General features: G+C 46.6%; 1 protein-coding gene across 1 annotated transcript in view; it reads left to right on the top strand.

Annotated features, from left to right (window-relative positions):
* DIS3L (DIS3 like exosome 3'-5' exoribonuclease) overlaps positions 1-20,169 on the top strand; it is a 408,581-nt gene extending 388,412 nt beyond the window's left edge. The window contains exons 16-17 of the mRNA XM_086957989.1: positions 17,477-17,651; positions 18,656-20,169. Of these exons, the coding sequence (XP_086814115.1) occupies positions 17,477-17,651; positions 18,656-18,988 (508 nt within the window). The 3' untranslated portion in view covers positions 18,989-20,169. The remainder of the gene's footprint in view (positions 1-17,476; positions 17,652-18,655) is intronic.
* Positions 20,170-20,726: the final 557 nt, after the last annotated feature.

The following is a 20,726-nucleotide window of genomic DNA, read 5'->3' as shown; positions in this document are numbered from 1 at the left end:
CCCAGACGTGGGTCCCAGGCACTCCACACCACTGGAGTCAAGCTAGCCGGGCTGATGAGAGGTGTTACCTCGAAACCGGACCGGGCCTCGGATGCTTGATTCCGTTCTGGGAAGGACATGGCTTTTGTAGTTTGGACTGGACTGTTCCCATGGGGCACAGGGTCAGAGCTGATTTGCATATCGCCATTGTCTAACCCAGGGTGGTGTGGAGTGCAAAAAAACGATGGATTTGGGCCCAGATCTTTGGACTGGGGTGAGTGTGTGACATTGCTCCACATTCGGTCCATCACCTGTTTTATTTGCAAATTCCGCCCTAAGTGCGCTGGGGATGCCCAGACGTGGGTCCCAGGCACTCCACACCACTGGAGTCAAGCTAGCCGGGCTGATGAGAGGTGTTACCTCGAAACTGGTCCGGTCCTCGGATGCTTGATTCTGTTCTGGGAAGGACATGGCTTTTGTAGTTCGGACTGGACTGTTCCCATGGGGCACAGGGTCAGAGCTGATTTGCATATCGCCATTGTCTAACCCAGGGTGGTGTGGAGTGCAAAAAAACGATGGATTTGGCCCCAGATCTTTGGACTGGGGTGAGTGTGTGACATTGCTCCACATTCGGTCCATCACCTGTTTTATTTGCTTATTCTATCTGCAGCGTACACAGCAGTTCCGGTTGGATGAGCAACTCTTTGTTGGCTACGTGGGCGCCAGAAGAGGTCGGGCAGTGCACAAATGGACCACCTCCCAGTGTGTTGTTCTGTGCATCAAAGCATGTTACTCCTTGGCGAAGAAGGAGCCTCCTGTGGGACTGCGTGCCCAAGCGACCAGGGCAACTGCAACAACTACTGCCTTGGGACGCAGTGTCCCCTTGCAGGATATTTGTCAGGCAGCTACATGGGCCTCGCTGCACACGTTTGCCAGGCACTACTGCCTTGACAGTCGGGTCCGGAGAGACAGCGTTTTTGGCCGTTCTGTGCTCCGTGACTTTCTGGTGTAATCCTGTTCGCAGACCCTCCACCGGGGTTGGTATTGCTGGGGTATCAATTCTAAAGTAAGGAATCTATCACTAACGTGTCTCTTTAAGATGCACGAGTTACTTACTTGTGTAACAATATATCTGTAAGAGACATTAGTTAGTGATAAATTGCTTACCGCCCCACCCATCGTCCGCGTTCTGCAAACGGATTACTAGGGTTAAGGTCATCCCCTTTTAGGGCCCTAGTTTTATGCACCACTTGTCAGTATCTTGCATGGCTCTGCATTTCGGCACGGAATAGTTGTGTACAGAACTGACATCAGCGCGCATAGGTGGCGCCTAAGTACTCTCCGTCACGTCATCTCTGCGCCTACGACGCCAGTGACGGACGCGGAGCCCCAGGACGCCACCTACTGGCGCACAGAGGTACTGCTAAGCAGAAAAAGATTTCCGGATCCAGTCTGACGCCTGGGGATATTCTAAGGTAAGGAATCTATCACTAACTAATGTCTCTTACAGATATATCATTACACAAGTAAGTAACTTGTGCATTAAAACCTTGCGAGAAGCGGTGAGGGAGGCCGTGGGAGGTCCCTCTCTCGGCTGCCAGTGTCCGAGCTGCTCTCTTGGCGCTCGGCCTGCTCCCTCCGCGCGGACACAGGGCTCCCATAACTGCTTGCGCTGTCTGCTACCTCCTGGGGCCAGCAGGGCTGTCCTTTCCCAGCCGCAGCACAAAGAGCGGGGGAGGTGCATGGAGCAGCCCCTTAAAGGCGCAGAAGGAGCAGAGACAGCAGCAGGAACACACACGGGCTGCGTGCTGTCAATAACATGTCCTTGTAGCAGCTTTATTGTAGCGCTAACCCTGCACTGTGCCTGTTAGCACTGGTCCTAATGACTGATCTTAGTGACGTCACTGTCCTACAACTGGCTATATATCACAGGCCCTAAGACAAGCAAGCCCTCTGTTGGCACTGCTCCTATTAACATATAGGGGTAGTACCAGCTAATCAGCTGTACTACACACGCACTTAACAAATTCCACTAGACCTGTACACTAGCAGTACCCATATAGCATTGCTACGGTCCAGAAACACTGGCACTCTCACTTATAGCACAGGCTTACTAGCACTGAGCATTCCACGCTGATTTTCTAGTAGGGAGACTGCCCCAACCCACATGTAGCTGTTTCTCTTACAGACAGTGCCCCGACAGCTCTGATTGGACTTGCAGCTCTGATCACTTTACAGATCATGTCACCGAGATCCTGTCAGCTGATTGCTCCTCCGTGCACAGCCACCGAACCATAACTCACCCGCACTCCGAGAGAGCTCAGTGTCATTGCGCCCTGCAGTGCTGGCTTCTGATCCTTGAAAGCAGTGAGTGTAAACAGTTTTCTGCATCAGAACTCAACGATTAAGCAAAGTAAATAAGCTGACATCCCCCAAAGGTCTCGTGGATGACCTGTATGTGGGGACATTTTGTGAAAATGGGACCAAGTTGTGCATTTTAGAGCAAGATTTTCAACTAAAGTGGCCAAAAACAGCTCTAGACTTCACAGGCGATTCTGAATGGGCACCGAGGAACTATTTATTTGATGGAATGCCGAAAATACCCTCACCAGTCCAGCAGAGTGTTGTCACACTTTTTCTTACTAAAATGTTGAAAATCATGGTGGCAACTCTACACATTATCACCAGGGTCCCTAAAAATTGGCTAAAAAGCCATCCGTTTTATATGCAGTCATAATAATAAGGCTATGCAATTTGCTGTGGCCACATACGACTTTTACAGATGCGTTAAGCATCTTACTTTACTTAAATAGTTCACTTATATTTATGTCCTCATGCTCTCTGTTTATAGTAGATTTTAAATCAAATATTACGACAGAGCATCTACTCAGGAGGCATGGTGATAAAATTAAAAGTCACAGAGATCTAAGAATCTCAGGTCATCATTAACAGAGCTATCCCTCATCCCAGAGAGATCCCCAAGGCTCATGCACAGTAGCTACTATTAAGGTAACAGAGAACCACCAGGTTCAGAGAACAGACAAAACCTATATCATACACATTCTAGTCTCCGGTAGCTATAAAAATATTATAAAAAGCTCTATCAATTTAGATGATTAATTGCTCCCCATAAGTCATACGATAAGTCTTAGCAGCAAATGTCTCAAGCACCAAGGAAATATTATCAGTGTTAAATAATTGTGGAGATTCAATAACGTTTACCCAAGCATAACGTTAATTGTTTCTGAAACTACAATAATTTGGTCCAAAATAGCACCATTTAATTTCAGATTCTTACAAACTAAAGTTTATAATATTCTGAAAATTATACATGTAATCCCCAAATACCAGTTTAGTTTTTAAGTTTTAGTAAATACATGACTTTATTAATTAATTATCAACATGTCAAGTAGTGACATATGGTACTGTCCCTCATGGGAAGAATATACCCCACACACTAATGTATTACTATCACATGGCAGGAATACCACCGAATTCTAAGGGTATCCAACAAACACTGGGATGGCCACCTTATGCCAGCAATGCCCATCAGAAGCCATATATGAGCAGCATTTGCTGTGGTGGCAGCCATTGCACAAGGCCCAACAGTACGCCAGTCATTGCTGGGGTGGCAACAAAAATGCAACGGGTACCATGCATTGCCATCAAAGTGCAAACTATCTCCATGACCCCCATACTTGACTTAATGTGTATATTTGTGTGCCTATAGGGCACGTTATCCCCACATATGCCTTCTTGGCACTAGAAGACAATAGCGTTTTGTAGAATGTTAGTCTAGCTAGGTCATTAATGGAAATAAAAGTTTTCGATTTTTTGGTTTCTAAAATCCAGACACAGGCTTTCCGTTGTTGAATATAAAGGGATAATATATTCTAAAATGTGGCTGTAATGTGGCACCCTGTCTCCAAATCAAACCTTTCTGGTTTTCTTGGTCCCTGCGAGAACCCGATTTGAGGACCCGAAGGCACTCTTTCTTAGGACTGTACACACTTTCGATATTAATCAGAAATTGAGAAATCGCCCAATAAAAGCCCAAGGGCCAGTAGAAACGGTGAGATCTTTAAACTGAATCCGATGTTCCCCAGGGAGCTAGCAGAGCGTTTTCAAATGTGAGTCATGGAAAATCTTCTGATAGCGTGGAAGTGTAGGTGAGCAGCCATGTTCGGCACTCAACACTGTTTTTACATAAGACAACAAGTGAGTCATGTGTTAACTCAACTATATTGATGTCGATGAGAACTAAGCATTTATGCTGTACCAGGTGTCTTTATTGTTCGGGGAGATAGGGAGGATCTCTGTAAAGTCAGGAAACTGGTAGTTGAAGTAAAATAGGATTTATTGCAAGAACACAGGAGCAAGGTAGGACACAGCCTACACAGGTCTTCTTCTCCAGTATTAGGGGTTTCTTTCATAGATTCATATGCCTGAATCATTCCCCGTCGTCGGAGTGGGAGTCCCACGGTACATAAAAAAGCAATAGTATGCCAAAAATATATAGCATATACCAGTTATACTAAACCAGGAAGTAAAGTAGCCCCAGCTACAGTAGAAAAAACTTCCACATTAGTGACTATCTCTGTCATTTTGTATAGCCCAAACTGCAGCCAATCAGGCGATAGCACCCACCAGAAGGTTCTCCCCAGAGGCTCAGGCTGTCAGATTTTTACCGCACGTCGTGTGAAGGGAGTCTCCCTGAGCTCTGCTCAGTTTCTTCATTTACTTCATTTATATTACATTTTTTCTTCATATTTCACAGTTTTGTGATGTCTTCTTACATGAAGCCTATTTGTTGACCCTGTGTCACTTGTGGAAAGCTGAGACCGTTTCCGGTTATCTTCACGAATATATGGATCATTTTCTCTGCCTGTCGCTGACATGGTAGGATGAGAAGGGGATGTTCTTGTGATTTGGCTCTACCCCCCTTCTGATGTGGGAGGATTTTCTTTATTTATATGGCACCTAATGTTGCAGTGATGTTTTTGGCTTTACTTCACCAACTGAGGTTGCTTCATAAGTAAAGGGTCGTTGACCTACTCTGAGTCTGCCTCCCACATCTACGCCCACAAGATTTACTCTCAGGCGTTTAGACTCGTTCTGCGCACTTTTCTTCTAGAACGTGCCAGCTGGTTGACAAGACGCTCTTTGTATTCTACGACGACAATCTGCCGTCACTGGTGCTCTACGGTGTCACAGGGCTATAGGATCCTGTTGACAGTGCCCTCTTATCCACTGGTTGTAAGTCGCAGGGAGCTGCGCAACCGACGAAGAGCTTCGTCGACAAACAGCCTCATCTTCGAGTGCAATTTTGCCTCGTCAATGGTGAGCCTCGTCGACGACTAGTTTTGCCTCGTCAACGCTTTTGCCTCGTAGACGGTGCGGGTGGCATCGTCAACGGAAAGCATTGTCGACGACGAGGGGGCTTCGTCGACGACGGGCCTCGTCGACGACGAGGGAGCTCCGTCGACGACGAGCCTCGTAGACGGGGCAGGGTGTCCCTCGTCGACGGTGAAGAGCAATCGTCGACGGTGAAGAGCAATCGTCGACGGTGAGGGGCCTTGTCGACGGTGAGGGGCCTCGTCGACGGTGAGGGGCCTCGTCGACGGTGAGGGGCCTCGTCGACGGTGAGGGGCCTCGTCGACGGTGAGGTGCCTCGTCGAGGGTGAGGAGCCTCGTCGACATTCGAGAGCCTCTTCAGCTGACATAGTCACTGAAAGCTTTGGTGACGGTTGGCTCAATACCAGTGGGCCACTTACAGTGGCCCTTTTGACATGTGGTCCATCCGCAGTTGGCCATTGGCAGTGGGCCCAGCATCTCTTGGCTGTCAACAGTGGACCTATAAACAGTGCAATTGGGGCCATTAACAATGGGCACATCGACAGTTGGCCCGCAAGCTTTAGGTCCGTAAACAGTTGGCCCGTTGACGACAGTTCAGCTTAGTCAATAGCAGGCTCGTCGACGACATTCTAAGTCGGCAAAATACTCTGTTCATCAATCATCCTCAGTGATGGTGAGTTTTATTATTGAGCGTTGGCCAAGTTTAGGACCAGTTTCGTTGACGACAAGAAGTACGTCTACGGAGGGTTTGTAGACTGACAGCGTCAGCAGTCACCTCCATAGTAGTTTAAGGCTGCAACAGTTTTCCTATGTGGACACTGAGGATCACGTTTTTTGGTTGACCTCTTTGATGCTGGACCCAGTCCAAGGTTAGGTTCGTCGAAGCTTGATCCAGTGGGTTTATGTACAGTGTTCCTTTAGCCTACTTATTTGTCGTAGCATCCTTTCAGCAAGATCCTCCGAATGGAGTGATGTCGTTTTACTCGACGCCATATTTTCTTGAAATGGCTTAAGACTTAGCCAGACTCCTAGCCTCGGTTTCTTTGGGATGCCATGTCCTGTCCTTTGACGAGATCTTGCATGAATCTTTATTATTCTAGCCTCCGGCGGATGTTGGCGGATTAACCTCCTCATGTAAGGAAAGGTGACGCGCTTTCGTCAAGCCCTTGTCACCAGGATAGAGGCGGAAGGTTTTTTCTCTTTAAATTTTAGATTGGCAGAGATTTTGAGCTCTGCTTAAGCCTAAGATTGGCGCTGGTGGCTCTCTCGAGCCTCAAGCACATATTTCCAACGCCAGACACTTCAACTCGCTTGTCTTGTCTCTCAACTTCAATCAGACCCATTTTTTGCACGGGCGACCAAGAGACATCCTCGCAGCTCTGGTTCTTCTTTGACGTCTACTTTCTCACGACAGAGAAGGTCTATGCTTCGTATTGTTTGGGAGGAGAAGTTGTCTACAAGAGCTGCATCCACAGTTCAAAAGGCAATCTTTTAGCTATCTTAACAAGATCAATTTTTGACATAGGGGCACAGAATGTGCGTATCCATGAAAACCCCTAAACTGACGCTTCTAGAATTTTTAACAAAAAGGATGGAAGGAGATCATCATCAGCAAAACACTGTGCAGTGCACATTGCATTTCCAAGTTTTGCAGTATTGTGTTGCGGAGTTAGGGTTGGAAGAACCCTTAGTTCTTCTCCCACAAGTTCAAACTGAGATAATGGACGTACCTTTTTATAGATGTCCCTTCTGGGCCATCATATTGGCCAGACAATACCGCGCCTTCGGTTCTCTACAGTACAGGGATCAACCCTTTCGTGGTGCCCGAGGACAGTTTTCACATTTTCTTCCAAGAAGTTCCACCCAGTATCCGGTATACAACTGTATTATTCGACTCTAATTCGTATACAGGAAGTCGTTTTTTCCAGGAAACTACGACTTACTTTAGAGCCCATCCTTAGTCCATTCCAAGTGGGATAAGGGTGGAATATCTCTGGGATTTAATTTGGTCACTGATGCCATTTGTCTGTTGGGAATTCTAATTGTGATGTCATAAGGACATGCTCTAGAATTTGGCAATTTCTTTTCTAGTATGCCTTCATGGTGACCGCTTTCACCTCATCTGCGCGAGTCATTCACAAAATTTACTTATGGATACATCAGGGACCGTCGGAGTGGTTCTGAATCTAATACGGAGTTAGGTTTTTTCCTCTCAGTTCCTCATCAACTAGCTGGTCAGAAACGTAGCGCCGGATTTTTGTCATCTCTGCGCAAAATTTTTCAAATGTTGTACCTCAAGAAGGTTTTTCAAATATTACTGCCAGAGGACTTGACAAGTGCACTCGACCTCCAGAGTGTCAAGGTTCAGGTGCCAATCCTTTCACAGCACGGGACGTGGCTGCTCTTTACTCTAAGTTTTAATCATTTTCTATCACAGGCCTATCTTTTGGGACTCTCGGTCCACTCCACGTGATTCTTATCTAGATCCTGGCAGCCCTTCTGTGTATGCAATACATACGCATTCATCATTTCTGAGACAAGTTTATTTAAGAAGGATCACTGTTTCAATGCCTGTTTTTTTTGACAATATACCATGTCAAGTCCCAATTATTCCTAGTTACGACACAGAATTTTCTAGGAACAGCAATCAATGCAAATCCAACAAGGGTATGTTGTCTTTTACGAATGAGAAGCCTGCAGCTCCTACTTGATGTTTCATTTACGTACATTACAGTCTATTTCATTAGATTCTCGAAATTTCAACCTGCATCCTGTTGGTTTCCTTCTGCACAGGATAAAGCTGCTAAAGCAATTGCATAGCAGTGGTTTCAGGTCACTGATTCATTTGAAGATCTCATTACAATCACTCCTCGATGCGAGAGGTCTTTTCTTGGGTGAATCCAAAACAGAAATTTGTACACAAGGTTTGTTTTTTCCTTCAAAAGAATCAAATTGCACAATCACCATAGACGCATCCTTTGGGAATTGGGGAGCACTCTTTTAGGGGCTGAAGGTCTACGGGAAATGGAGCCCTCAAATAAGGGACTTGGTACATCATTCTGCTGAGCGAAGGGCCATCTTCTTTGCCCTCCAATTTTGTTGCGCAATAATTTCAAGGAGACAACTGTATTGTGGCGCATAGACAATACAACTGTATGCACTATGTCACTAAACACAAAGGGCTAGATCAGCTCTGTTGCCTCAGGAAGCCTGTGATCTATGGGCATGAGCGATACAACGCACACTCAACTTTCTGGCGATTGCTAGTCCTGGTACAAGAAACAGTCTGGTAGGCACTCTCAGCAGGACGACAATTTCCACTCTCGAGTGGGTTTTTTCTTCGGACGGTGGAGGCATCCCCAAAAGGGATTTACAGGGAAATGCGTTTGTCGTCCAACTGATCTCAATCTGCTTCCGTTTTCCACCGATACCTTTGGGTCTCAATGTTCTGCGGAGGAACAAGATAGAGTGGTGTTGAGGATTCCTCTTTACCCCTGATGGCTTCGCCAAAACTGGTTTACTGAGTTTCTCTTTTTTCCAGTCGGAGTGCGAACCAATTCGGTCGTGTCCACCTCCGGATCTATTTTTCTTCCAGAGCGGCCAGGTTTATCACCCGGAACCGCCATCTTTGAGGTCAGCGGCCTGGCCCCTGAGTACCTTTGGTTTGCCCATCTAAACATCCCTGCGGTTTGCAAGGAGGTGTTCGCCATAACAGGGACACGGGCTCAAATGGAAATGTTTTTGCGGTGTCTGATATTGTTCGGCTGGACTTCATCCTTTTACTCATAAAACAGAAAGGATCTTCCAGTTTTTTTGTCATTTAGCTGGCAAGTTCAGGATTGCCTCATGCAACTCTAATAGTTTTTTATTGGCAGCAGTTCCAGATGCCGACGAGATAGGACCACATCTTTTTATTCTTCCAAAAATATAAATCAATCCTTCAAAGGAATTTTCAGAATGTTTTTTCTACGCCAGTTCATCCATTACCATCGAGACATCTCAATGTGGTAATAGCGCAGTTCATGTGCTATCCTTTGATCCTATCCTCAGTGATTGTCTAAAATGACTTACTTGAAAGGTGTCATTTTCTTTTTATTGGCTTTGACATTCCTCTATTAGAGTCAGTTAGGTTCAGGTTTTATCGGTTCTTCAGCCCTTTCATACAGTTCACTATGACTCTGTGGTGGTTCGCGTTACTCCGGAAGTCATACTTACAGTGCCTCCGGAAATTCTTTCGGAACGAGCCTGTTAATTTAAAGGCATCTTTTCCTCCACCACTATCAACAAATGGGTTTTGCATACACTTGATATTAGGAGAAGTTTCAAATGTTCTATTTACATGGGATAGTTCGATTTCGCAGATCCGATCACTTAGTTATTAACTAGGGTACGATTAGTTAAAACCCAACAGGATCTTGGCGAACAGTTGCATTATGGATCTCTGCTCCGATCGATTTTTTGCCATGCACAAGTTGGACAGCTTTGCTAGCAGCCCCTAGAGCGCACTCTGCCAGGGCAATGTCTTCCTCAACTGCTTTGTTAGCTGGAGTTCTTCTCCAGCTCATCGGCAGAGCGGCAACCTAGGCTAGCAGGCATGCTTTCACCAATCACTACTGTTGGTTGCAGCCAGTGAGACCGATGTTTACATGTGTCAAGCAGTTCTATGTAATCTTTTCAACTAAGGTGAGCCTCTGTTCCCACCTCCTTTTTTTCCTGCAGTCAGACGCTTATGATACCGTTTTCAGTGTGAACATTCTTCACTAGATGCATTTTATCATGCTTCGGGCTATGTTAATGCATTTTATATATTTCATGATAATGTGCACAGTTTTAGAAGCTGGGTTACCATGGCGTCTGCCTAGCAAGGATATTTACTGCTATCTACTCTGATTCAGGCATGTGAATCTATGAAAGACACCCCTAATACTGGAGAAGAACAATAGTTACTTACCTGTAAACAGGTGGTTCTCCAGTATTGGTGTCTTTCATAGATTCACATGCACCCGCCCACCTCCCCTTCAGAGGCTCTTAGGATACATTGGTTTACTATCACTCCGTGCGAGAAAATGTGACAGCCTGAGCCTCTGGGGAGAACCTTCTGGTGGGTGCTATCGCCTGATTGGCTGCAGTTTGGGGTATACAAAATGACAGATAGTCACTAATGTGGACGTTTTTTCTACTGTAGCTGGGGCTACTTTACTTCCTGGTTTAGTATAACTGGTATATGCTATATATTTTTGGCATACTATTGCTTTTTTATGTACCGTGGGACTCCCACTCCGACGACGGGGAATGATTCAGGCATGTGAATGTATGAAAGACACCAATACTGGAGAACCACCTGTTTACAGGTAAGTAACTATTGTTCTTCCACAGCAACTGTCCTCAAGCCAACCACATAGAATGTTAAGACATAGCTGAGATACAGAAGCTTGAAGGAAAACAATTCCAAAACATATTAAAACATAATATGAACACAACACCTCTTCCTCCTTTAGAAAACAAAGAAAACAGAAAAGTTACACCTATGAAAATAAAAAAAAACAAAATCAACAAACAAAATCATCTAACCATTTAGGTTTATAAATAGCACGTTTCTTGGGTACAGGACACAAATCTGGAGTTACAGATTTAAGAACAGAATTGTTTGAGTTGTTAACGATCACAGTCTCAGTCATATTATCAGGGGAAACATCATCAGGTAATTCAGGAGAAACATCAGAAGGATTTCCAGAAGAGACTTCAGGAATAATATCAGAAGAATTTCTAGGAGAAACTTCAGATAAATCAGAAGGATGAGACAAGGAAATCTCAACACCTGGTCCCTCCTCCAAAACATCATCCAAATCGCTTAAATCCCTCCTCCCAGAAGGAATAGGAAAATAATTCTTTCCCCTATAAATGGCAATTCTTCTAATGTTCCAAACCTTCCCATCACTTAGAAGAACTGCATTACGTAATACCTTCTTGATCTTAAGTGGTTGAAAGAATTGAGACTCTCCCTTACGAACCTTCCAAGGTTTTTTAACTTTAACCCACATTCCAACTTTGACATCAGCGGAACCTCCACTAAACTTGTTATCAAAAATACGTTTGTACTGTAAACGTTTCTCAAGAACACTATTCCTGACTGAATCCATACTAATATCATGACATACACTCTTATGCAACCAATCAGGATTACACTTGGTTCTGGCTGTACGTCCTCTCATAATCAAAAGGAGACATCTTCAGTGCCTCATGAACATTAGTTCTATAAGACCAAACTGCTTTGAACATTTGACGTTCCCAGTTGCCTCCATTGATCCCACCCTCGTCGCCAATTGTAAAGTCAGGAAACTGGTAGTTGAAGTAAAATAGGATTTATTGCAAGAACACAGGAACAAGGTAGGACACAGCCTACACAGGTCTTCTTCCACAGCAACTGTCCTCAAACCAACCACATAGAATGTTAAGACATAGCTGAGATACAGAAGCTTGAAGGAAAACAATTCCAAAGCATATTAAAACATAATATGAACACAACAATCTCTTTTTTTTTTCTTTTAAATAATTTTATTGGTATTTTCACATTACAACATGTGACAAGACATATAACAAATAGCAACATTTCACGACTGGTCCCCCCGGGGCACTTGTCTATCAGTATTGGTTACATGTATTTGTGGGGCAAACGATTGGGCAAATCAGCCTGTGCTTATTTCCCCTTCTGACTTGTACACATAGAAAATGCAGATATGTGCTGATGGTCTCGTGTCTAGAAGATACATATAAGATAACACAAAACATATAGGTCTTTGGCGGTTGTTTTGTGGTTGACCGCCAGCCTCGCAGGGAAGTTTTGAAACCACTGACTACCTTGTCGCCCCGTCATGCCACTCCACCACTCTGCCTAGCCGATCCCTTGTGGGAGTAAATTCCTGCTGGTGTAGCCTAACTTACGTTGTTGTCAGCCAAATGTTGGTAGCCTTGTTTAGCAGCAGCTCCTCCATTTTATTTCCATTCAGGTCTACATCATTCAATCAATCAATCATAGCATGTGTATAGCGCACTACTCACCCGGAGGGTCTCAAGGCGCTTGGGGAAAGGGGGGTCTGCTATTGCTCGAACAGCCAGGTCTTGAGTTGTCTCCTGAAGGCGAGATGGTCCTGGGTCAGCCGGAGGTGGGTGGGGAGGGAGTTCCCTGTCTTGGCTGCCAGGTAGGAGAAGGATCTTCCTCTGGCGGTGGCTCTTCAGGTGCGTGGTACGGCGGCGAGGGTGAGGCTTGTCGAACGTAGCTGGCGGGTGGGCGTGTAGAAGGTCAGGCGGTCGTTGAGGTACTTGGGGCCCAGGTAGTGGAGGGACATGTGTGCCTGGGTGAGGAGTCTGAACGTGATACTCTTGCTGACGGGGAGCCAGTGCAGGTCCCTCAAGTGTCCGGAGATGTGGCTGCGTCGGGGGATGTCCAGGATGAGTCGGGCGGAGGCGTTCTGGATGCGTTGGAGTCTTTTCTGTAGCTTGGCAGTGGTTCCGGCGTAGAGGGTGTTTCCGTAGTCCAGTCGGCTTGTGACGAGTGCCTGGGTGACCGTCTTCCTGGTTTCGGTCGGGATCCATCGGAAGTGTTGAAGCATGATGAGGAGACGGCGTTGACTTGTCTGGTCATCGAGAGGGAGGAGTCCAGGATGAAGCCCAGGTTGCGTGCGTGGTCTGTTGGTTTGGATACGCTGCCTAGGGCCGGGGGCCACCAGGTGTCGTCCCAGGCGGAGGGCGATGGTCCCAGGATGAGGACTTCCGTCTTGTCTGAGTTCAGTTTAAGGCGGCTGTTCTATATCCACTCGGCGACGTCTTTCATCCCTTCGTGTAGGCTAGTTCTGGCGTTGGCGGGGTCACTGGTGAGAGAGAGGATCAGTTGGGTGTCGTCGGCGTAGGAGATGATGTTGGGGTTGTGTTGGCGTGCGATGGCTGCAAGGGGTCTCATGTAGACGTTGAAGAGGGTGGGGCTGAGTGATGATCCTTGCGGTACGCCGCAGATGACTTCGGTGGCCTCGGATCGAAACGGGGGGAGGCGGACTCTCTGTGTTCTTCCGGCGAGGAACGAGATGATCCATTCCAGAGCCTTCTCTTGGACACCTGTGTTGCTGAGGCGTTGGACTAGGGTGCGGTGGCAGACAGTGTCGAACGCTGCGGAGAGATCCAGGAGGATGAGGGCCGCTGTTTCCCCGTTGTCGAGCAGGGTTCTGATGTCGTCGGTGGCTGCGATGAGGGCGGTCTCGGTGCTGTTGTTGGCTCGGAAACCGGACTGCGAGGGGTCAAGGGATCCGTTCGTCTCGAGGAAGGCGGCAAGCTGTCTGTTGACGTTCTTCTCGATGACTTTGGCAGGAAAAGGGAGGAGCGAGATGGGGCGAAAGTTCTTGAGGTTGGTGGGGTCCGCTGTTGGTTTCTTCAGTAGGGCACTGATCTCGGCGTGCTTCCAGCTCTCCAGGAAGGTGGCGGTGTTGAAGGAGAAGTTGATGATGTCCTGCAGTTGGGGTGCGATGATGGAGTCGGCCTTGTTGAAGACGTGGTGGGGGCAGGGGTCGGTTGGAGATCCGGAGTGGATGGTGTTCATCGTGCGGGCTGTGTCTTCGGTGGTCACCGTGGTCCAAATGCGGAGGGTGGCGTGGGGGGCGTTGGTTCGACGGTAGGGTGCGTGGATGGTGCGCCGAAGCTGTTGTGGATGTCGGCGATCTTGCGGTGGAAGAACGAGGCGAGAGAGTCGCAGAGGTCTTGAGAAGGAGTGATGTCGTTGTTGCCGGTGCTGGGGTTGGAGAACTCCTTGACGATGCTGAAGAGTTACTTGCTGTTGTGGGCGTTGTTGTCCAGTCGTTCCTTCAGTGTTTTCTTCTTGGTAGTGCGGATGAGTGCTTGCGGGTGGCTTGTTTGAGGGTGGTCATGTTGTCTCTGGTCTGGTTGAGGAGCCAGGCTTTCTCGAGGGTGCGGCAGTTCTTCTTGGAGTCCTTGAGTTCGTCGGTGAACCAGTTGGCTTTCTTGCTTCTGGGTCTGCTGGGAGGGTTCTTCAGTGGTGCGAGGTCATCTGCGCAGGCGGTCAGCCACTGTGTGAAGTTGTGGGCTGCTTCTGTGGGGTCAGTTGTGCTTGCGGGCGGGTTCTGGCTGAGGGAGGTGGTGAGCTGCTCTGCTGTGATCTTGCTCCAGCTCCTGTGAGGAGCCTGTTGCGGGTGGTGGTGGGTCGTTGTTCTTCTGAAGCTGAAGTGGACGCAGCTGTGGGCGGTTCAGTGAAGTCCGGTTGAGTGGCTGAAGGTGATGTGCTTGCTGGATGAGAAGACGGGATCAAGCGTGTGGCCTGCGTAGTGAGTGGGGGTGTTGACCAGTTGCTTGAGTCCGAGGTTTGCTAGGTTGTCCAGCAGGGAGGCAGTGTGCGGTCCTTGTTGCTCTCCAGGTGGAAGTTGAAGTCCCCTAGGAGGATGTAGTCCGCGGAGGGGAGGGCGTGCAGGCTGATGAAGTCTGTGATGTCTTCGCTGAATTGTGTGCGTGGTCCCGGGGGTCTGTAGACGAGGGTGCCTCTGAGGGTTGTCTTTGGGTCGGTGTGTATCTGGCAGTGGAGGTGCTCTGCGGCGGGGAAGGTGTCGCTGGAGTCGGTCGTGATGCGGATGGTGTTCTTGTGTACGATGGCGATGCCTCCTCCAGTCTGGTTCATGCGGTCCCTCCGAATGATCTTGTATCCGTCCGGGATGGCGATGGCGATGTCGGGCGCAGAGGAGGTGTTCATCCAGGTTTCCGTGAGGAAGGCGACGTCTGGTGATGTGGTGTCGAGCAGGTTCCAGAGTTCGACGGCGTGTCTGTGGACGGAGCGGGTGTTGAGCAGGATGCACTTCAGGTAGTTGCAGCGGGTGCTCGGCTTGGCGGGTGCTGTGCAGGTCCTGAGGCAGGTGAATTTGCAGGCTTGGCAGGTGAAGGGTCCGTGGGTGCGTTTCGGGGTGGCTCGGCAGCAGGCGGGGGTTCGGCCGGCGTTGAGTGCGTTGAGGATGGCGGCGTCATAGGTCCGTCGTGTGGGCAGGCGTTGTCGGGGCCAGGGGTCCTGGCGCTGGGCGTGGTCCAGGCGCGGACGGACGCAGACAGGCTTGCCTTTGGCGCACAATTGGCGCGCCCGCTGCGCGTGACCGCTGTGCGTCCGTGTGGTCGCCATTTAAGGCTAAGTGGGAGGGAGGAGCAGCTGGGAGGCAGGAGCGGGGAGGACACGGAAAAAAGGGGGCGTGGCCGCGAGAACGGCAGTGGGAAGCGGAGAGCGGAGTAGGCAGGCAGAACGGGAAAGCACAAAATACAACGACTATAAAACGAATTTGTGCACAATAATACAACAACTTTAACAAATATACAGCGAACAGCTGGGGAACAGTGCAGTGAGGCAGGCAGCTAGGGAGGCAGGCAGACCGGCAGAACGAGACTGCGAGCAGCAGCGAGAGACACACGAGGGGCACACACACAGCTGGGGGCCGTTGTCGCGGGGGTGTCCCCACTTCCATCCAAGTTTAGCTTGCCATTGAGGAATGTTTCAACTGGATCTTGTTTTCATGGCTAGAGTATTCGTTCCAAAACAGGTTTTGTGTGTTGTCTGCAGATGTGAAAACCACAAACCCCATGACAATTGACTCTGCAGAGGCCATTCCTTTGCATAGATTAGTCAGGAGTTGCCTTAAGGATGGTCTTTGCAACATTCCAGAAGTAAGAAAGTGCGGCACAAAGGGAAAGAGAAGGAATTTGACTTTGCTAGCTTATGTAAGCACTCAGGAGTGCACGTTTTCCAGCTGCCCCCGGAGGTGCTCCTTCATCAGTCACGTGCTCACTCAGTGTGAGGATTACTTGAAAAGGGGGTTTTAGAACCTGCCCTCATTTTCAGAGACAAGAGTACGTTTTGATGCAACTGGAGTTGTGTGCTATACAAAAAAATCATTTGCAATGCAATAGGTCTTGCTTTGGCAAGAGTTTGAGCAATTGGCATTATAAATGACAATGTCTTTCATTTATAAGTTTTGAAATCCTGTAAGCGGTGCGTAAACACACACTTTGTACTTGATTACGAGAAGCAAAGCTGGCAGTAAAAGAGGCGCCAGCCTTGCCTCTTGTAAGCAACGACTATGAGTACAAAGTGCATGTTTACGCATCACTTGCAAATTTTCAAAAGACATAAGTAAAAGGTTTTGTCATTTACAATGTCAATAGCTTAAACTCTTGCAAATGCGAGACCTATTGCATTGCAAATGCTTGTTCTATATGGTGCAGCAACGAATCCTGCTTTCAGCCTCTATATGCCTATACGCTTTGGTATGAAATGAAAGTAGACATGTACTAAGGGGACAGTCTCATCTGCTCAGGTTTAATCATTCTTAGAGCTAGACCAACGGTGTTCAGAGATGTACAAGAACGCTCTCAATGTAAGGAACACTCCAATAGTAGGTAGGATTTTTATTCTTGCATAATCAATGAAAGTAAGACCCAGGATGTCCTGCTCCTACAAAGCTTTTGACGGTAAATACATTCAGTTTCACTGCATTCTGCATTTCATATGTCCTAGATTCTCTTGTTTACTGAATATATTTGCATATTGTGCTTGGATACTGGGCATTAAAAGGACAATATTCCCTGGAGTCTATTGATGTCCTTGAAAAATACCATGACCGCTATATTGGATTGAATGGCAGTTCCAATACGATGTTAGCTTGGCTAAGAGCTCGGTCCTGATTTACTGAGTGTTTTTCCTTGGGTTAATGCAGTCTTAAAACTGTCTTATACCAAGTAATATATGGACCTGTGATGTGCTACGGCTCTTGACTATACTAAGCCCAGGAAAATCTTTGGAAATCAGTCTCAATGTATTTAAATTGTAAGTGAAGGTGTGCCCCTATACCTAAATGCTATTTTCTACTGCTCATAAAGCAAAGCAAATTATAAAAAAAAACACAAACATTCTAGTAGACCTCACCTGGTGTCCTCTGGCAGTGACTGTATTCATTATATACGCTGGCATTTGATTTCCGTCATGATTGATGGATTTAATTGGTGCTCCCATGAAAAGACGTTTTCTTCAAATCCTAGATGTTAATTTATAGAACTTTGGAACTTAGCTTTCCTTGTTGGGCGTTTCCCTGATTTTTTTTGCTTCCAACAGGTTCGGGATCAAGGGTGCTGCGTATCTGAAAAACAAAGAGGGTTTAGTGATCTGCTGCCAGCCTGGCGGAGGGTCGGAGTGGCGTGCAGGATCCCTCCAACGCTCCAAGCATAGGATTGGCGTCACTCCTGTGGGGGCTGAGTCTGTTTCCTTTGGCCTGTTTGACCATGTCACGGTGAGTATTAGGCAAATCGATTCCTGGTGTGATTGTTTCTGCATTGTTGATTGCAGCTGCCTGGTCACTAGAATCTTGCATATCCAAAAGTATGGTGCTGCAAAATAGCTGTTGTATTGATGTGAGAATGTCTGCCTTTACCACCTGTGAGCTGATCTTTGAAACTCCGACTTTTCCATTATGATCCATAAAGAAGGTGCTTGGCAATTATGATCTACTCACCTACTTCTTCAGAAGGAAGCATATATCTATGTGGTTGGACGGAGGACAGAGAAATGTGTCATGAATTTACTACCTCATTCTTTAGCCATGTGTAGCATAATTGCTGCAAATTAACAGGAAGGACTGAACAAGTATCCTCACTCGTACATTGGCCTTGAAGTAGACCCCGAGCTGGGTATCATCAAGACCGTGGTATGGAGTGAAAGAAAAGCTGCATTTGTTCTGTTTTTTTAACAGCTGTTGAGTATGTCCATTTACACACATTTCTCCTGTCAAGATAGCTATATCAAATATGTTTGTGCCTAAATTATCTTTATTTACCAATGCAGTACACAAATTGACATTCTACGTAAGACTGTGGATGCATGATTCACCAGCATTGTGTGTATGTCACCCTTTCATGTGTGGAATTATCACTGTGGTCACTTAAGACTGCTTTGTACTTTATTTCACCCCTGGATCTGTGGTGGCCTTGGTATCTTTCTGTATTTTATTGCCTATATAATAAGGCTTAGCGCTTAGGGCTTGTCCTCAACATTCTGTCCAAATGAGCGGATAGCTCTCTTTCACACTCTAGCACATAGCAATGTACTTGGCTACTTCATATTCATTAGGGGATGGACCGTATGAAGCACTGTCACCCAGCATCCTAAATCCATGCGGTGGTCATTAAATAAAAAGAATAGTTTGGAGGGCAAGTAATCCATCTGCTAAAGGGTAGGACATTGGCCTGCTAATAATGGAATAATTTGGTTTATTTCTGCTTTTTACCTTCCTGCCAGGTGCGAATATCCGTGCAGACGTCCCGATGCCACACAGCCACCATCAGACTTGAGATTGTTAGCAACAGGCCATATCAGTCACCAGAGGCAGAACTATTGCCACAGAACTCACAACTGATGAAGTCTGAGCTGGTGAAAGAGGTGACGCGCTCTGCTGAGGAAGCCCAACTCGCTCACCGTGAGGCCACGACTGATACCATAATGCCACAGGAAGAATATGAGGAGTACCGACAGAGTCTGGAGCCCAGCTTGTACGCACTCTTCGAGGAAATCCAAGGACTGGCTCTGCTGGATGTGTCTAAAGGAGAAACCCCTGATGAGTCCCAAATCTGATAATCAGAAGCCACACTGAACATTTGAACAAATTAGAGCATTTGCACTGAGTATAGATTTTTACGCTTTATGCTATTGTTTGGTAACAGAGAACCTATTTTTTATTAGTGGAATCATGAATGCTTCTTTCATGTGAATTTTTTAAGGCTGCCCATGCATTTTAGTGTGTAAGTATAAGAGAATACATGCAGTGCCTCTCCCTGAATGAGGGACCTTTTGAAAAACAAGCTGGACTTGACATTGTTGAATGCCTAAAGAATAGTCATTTTTAAGACTGGTGATGCTCAAACTCTCAAATTCCATGCACTGTGTTGCAGCTTTTAAATCATCAAGGACCAATTTAGAAAAGTATATCCAGTCTTTGGTGCTTTTCGTTCACAGCTCTTGCATTCAAGCTGTTACGCTGGTCTACCTCTTTTCGTCTCCTGTTTGATATTCCATAATTCCTAACCTGGAGTGATCGAGTCACCTTTTAGTTTATTCCATTTTTATTTGTAGTCTGGGCCCTATGTAAGTATGTCTGAATCAATTGTTTTAGCAGCCTCCAGATTTAACACAGTGTTATAAGAAATGCTTACTCTCTACAAGCGTGCACTACCTGTTTCCGGAGGAGGATGCTTTTATACTGCAGTGCTGGACACGCAGTGCCTTCTGTGTTGACAATGCTCCTTCCCTGTCACAGTAAATACGGTGAAGATGCACTACTCGACTCAGGGGACCTCTTAAGAAAGATAATATTTATTGCTGAAGAACAAAGGAATTACTGTAGCCATTGCCTGGATCTGAGGACTCCATTGCCCTGTGTTGAGTAAGTTATGGCAAAAGTGGTCACCATCTGCTCAGTTAATCACGAGTAATTAGCAAATGTAATTACTCAAGGCCTGAAGATTCACCCACATTTATTAGTGCTAACTTGAGTTTGTGTTTAAGACTTTGCTCGGTTCAGTGTATGGAAAAATAAGTGAAGACCATAGGCAGTGGACAGAATTAATTCACCTGAATGTATTAATGTCTCAAACCCCAAAGTGGGTCTGCTGCTTGGACCTGTTCGGTAACCTCCGACTAATCCTTTTGAGGAGTGCACTGGAGTGAGTATGTTTGTCCGAATAAACGTAAATATTTTCTGGTGTATACATTTTTTTTTAACAATCTAGTTTTATTAAAAGCAATTTTTTACCTCTCATGGTTTTCATCCTTTTTTGCAGCACTTTAATGACGGGTTGAATTCTATTTTTCAGTAAAATGCCTGGCTTCTGAAATCTGAATTGTAGTCGCAGACTCCTGGAAAGTTCCTATTATATTCCTTCACAGGGCTGTTTTAACTCAGTTTTGTAGTTTGCAAATGTGTTCTCAGCATGAAAGGACACGTTTAAAAAAAGATTATGTTCAAGGTATATGGGCTGTGGATCACACACTAGTGCATAGATCGCCATCTGGTGGTGGGCCCGGATGATTACACTTTGTTCTTGTCTTGGAAGAGTCTTTGTTTGGTAGATGACTCCTCCTGTAGAGCGTAGTGCGCATGGGCATCAACTCCATCTTCAGATTGTTTTTTCTGCCATCAGGCTCGGATGTGTTTATTGTTCGGTCCCGTTATCGATCTCCTTTCGACTTCCAGTCCTCCATCATACCACCGGTATTGTCTTCGATCGTGATTTCCTGTTACTCGCGTCGAAGAAAGTCTTGCGCTTCTTGATTCCAGCGCTCGTCGGGCCCAACTGCACCATTGGGCCTTTGG

The sequence above is a fragment of the Lissotriton vulgaris genome, chromosome 2_1 (assembly GCF_964263255.1).
Source record: "Lissotriton vulgaris chromosome 2_1, aLisVul1.2, whole genome shotgun sequence".
Lineage (NCBI taxonomy): Eukaryota > Metazoa > Chordata > Amphibia > Caudata > Salamandridae > Lissotriton > Lissotriton vulgaris.
This window is presented reverse-complemented; position numbering and strand designations above follow the sequence as displayed.